Source organism: Acanthamoeba castellanii, assembly GCF_000313135.1.
Source record: "Acanthamoeba castellanii str. Neff unplaced genomic scaffold scf7180000084758, whole genome shotgun sequence".
NCBI lineage: Eukaryota > Discosea > Longamoebia > Acanthamoebidae > Acanthamoeba > Acanthamoeba castellanii.
Window position 1 is genome coordinate 641272 of NW_004457380.1, and position 1575 is coordinate 642846.

The following is a 1575-nucleotide window of genomic DNA, read 5'->3' on the forward strand; positions in this document are numbered from 1 at the left end:
TTGCTGAATTGGAGCACTATGCCTTAAAATTCCACTCCATTCCACATTGATAAAATCACTTTTAACTCCACAAATTCCAAGTTTTTATGAAATCATTTTCATCTCAAGTCCCTCAATATCACTTATAAGCAGCAGTCTAGCATGTCAAAATCACACATGCAGATCCAAATCTTCAAAACTGCCCTGTAAATCAAAAATGTTAAATCTCACATGATTTTAGCACAACAAAAATTCCACAGTCATTTGTGACCTCTCATTTCAAATGACTGCAAGTTAAAGGTGATGGAGACACTGTGCAATGTAAGAGTATTAGCATTTCAGGAGGGAAAGTCTCTCCAACCAATCAGCAGCATCCAGGTAGAAGCACCAGAGCAGGAAGTTACCAGCAGCTGTCTGGCTGTACAACCTCAAAGTAAGTCTTATCTAACTGGAAGTTGTTGAAATGGGCCAGAGATCATGTAGGCCAAATTTGCAAGCATGTAGGCAAGTTGGTGTGTGTCAGCAATCAACTGGATGAGGTAGCTGCAGTTACACTGCCCACACCTGACCAGGTAAAGAGACAAGTTGAGTCTTGTATCAGCAGCAACAGTGGCAGCAGCAACAGCTGCAGCAGTAGGGTGGGGTGGTGTTCCTTTCACTGTTTGTGCATGAATTGACTGTGGGCACTGGCATGCAGAGCATTTGGCATGTATGACCAGCTCAACTATAGGAAGCCATTATCACACATGTAAGCTGCCTTAAGGCCTCCTGGGAATATGGTGATAAAGTGAGGGAAACAAGAAAAAAACATGTAGGTCCACAAAAATTATGTGCCAGACGCCACGATCCCGGTAAAAATGGGGTTTCGAGTGTAGACATGTCGCCAACGGAAAGCGGGCAGTTTCCTGTGGTGGAACTTCCGCGACGTCCTAATTCGTTGTGACCTGGGCTCATTGGGTTTTTGGGACCGGTGCCTTGTCGCAAGGGAAAGTTGTTTCCCCCCGCACACCACGCAACGTGCGGCGTCTGCCCTTGGTGTTTCTCCTGTTATCCTCCCGCCAACGCACGCCTCTTCCCTTCATATTACCACCAGCCATCCAACCACTACCACACAGGCCTCACCTCCTTCTTGCTGTATCCTTCTCTTCTCGCCCAAGCACACACATCAAGCTCGCCACCACCCATCCCGTTCCTCTTCTTGTCAGGCGGCCGCACACCACACAACCACCCCCTTTGCCCAGCACACAACCGCGGTCCAGCCAGCACGACAAGAAGCAGCAGCAGAAAAGATGGAGAGCGACATGATCTTCCTGTTGGGCGCGAAGCAGGCACAGCACAAGGCCGCGTCGCATCGTGACCGCTCGGCGTCGATGCCCCAGACCTACGCCTCCATGCTGGCGTCCTCGACCCCCTTCCTCTCGCCGCCACGACGGTCCTCCTTCTTCGCCAGCTACGTCGGCGAGCGAAGCGGCACGACGAGGCTTCATGACGACGACAGCGCCTTCCCTTCGCCCACCTTCGTGTAATCAACGACCTCGGGTGAGTAACTGCCACGCCTGGGTCTTACGTGGACCACCGAACGAGACGAGAGCTCTT

The 1575-nt window shown here is 50.9% G+C and overlaps 1 protein-coding gene across 1 annotated transcript; it reads left to right on the forward strand.

Annotated features, from left to right (window-relative positions):
* Nucleotides 1-1268: 1268 nt before the first annotated feature.
* ACA1_218260 (uncharacterized protein) lies at nt 1269-1505 on the forward strand (the record flags this gene model as incomplete). Its single annotated transcript, XM_004337157.1, has 1 exon — nt 1269-1505. One exon carries the CDS (start codon nt 1269-1271, stop codon nt 1503-1505), a length of 237 nt encoding a protein of 78 aa, XP_004337205.1.
* Nucleotides 1506-1575: the final 70 nt, after the last annotated feature.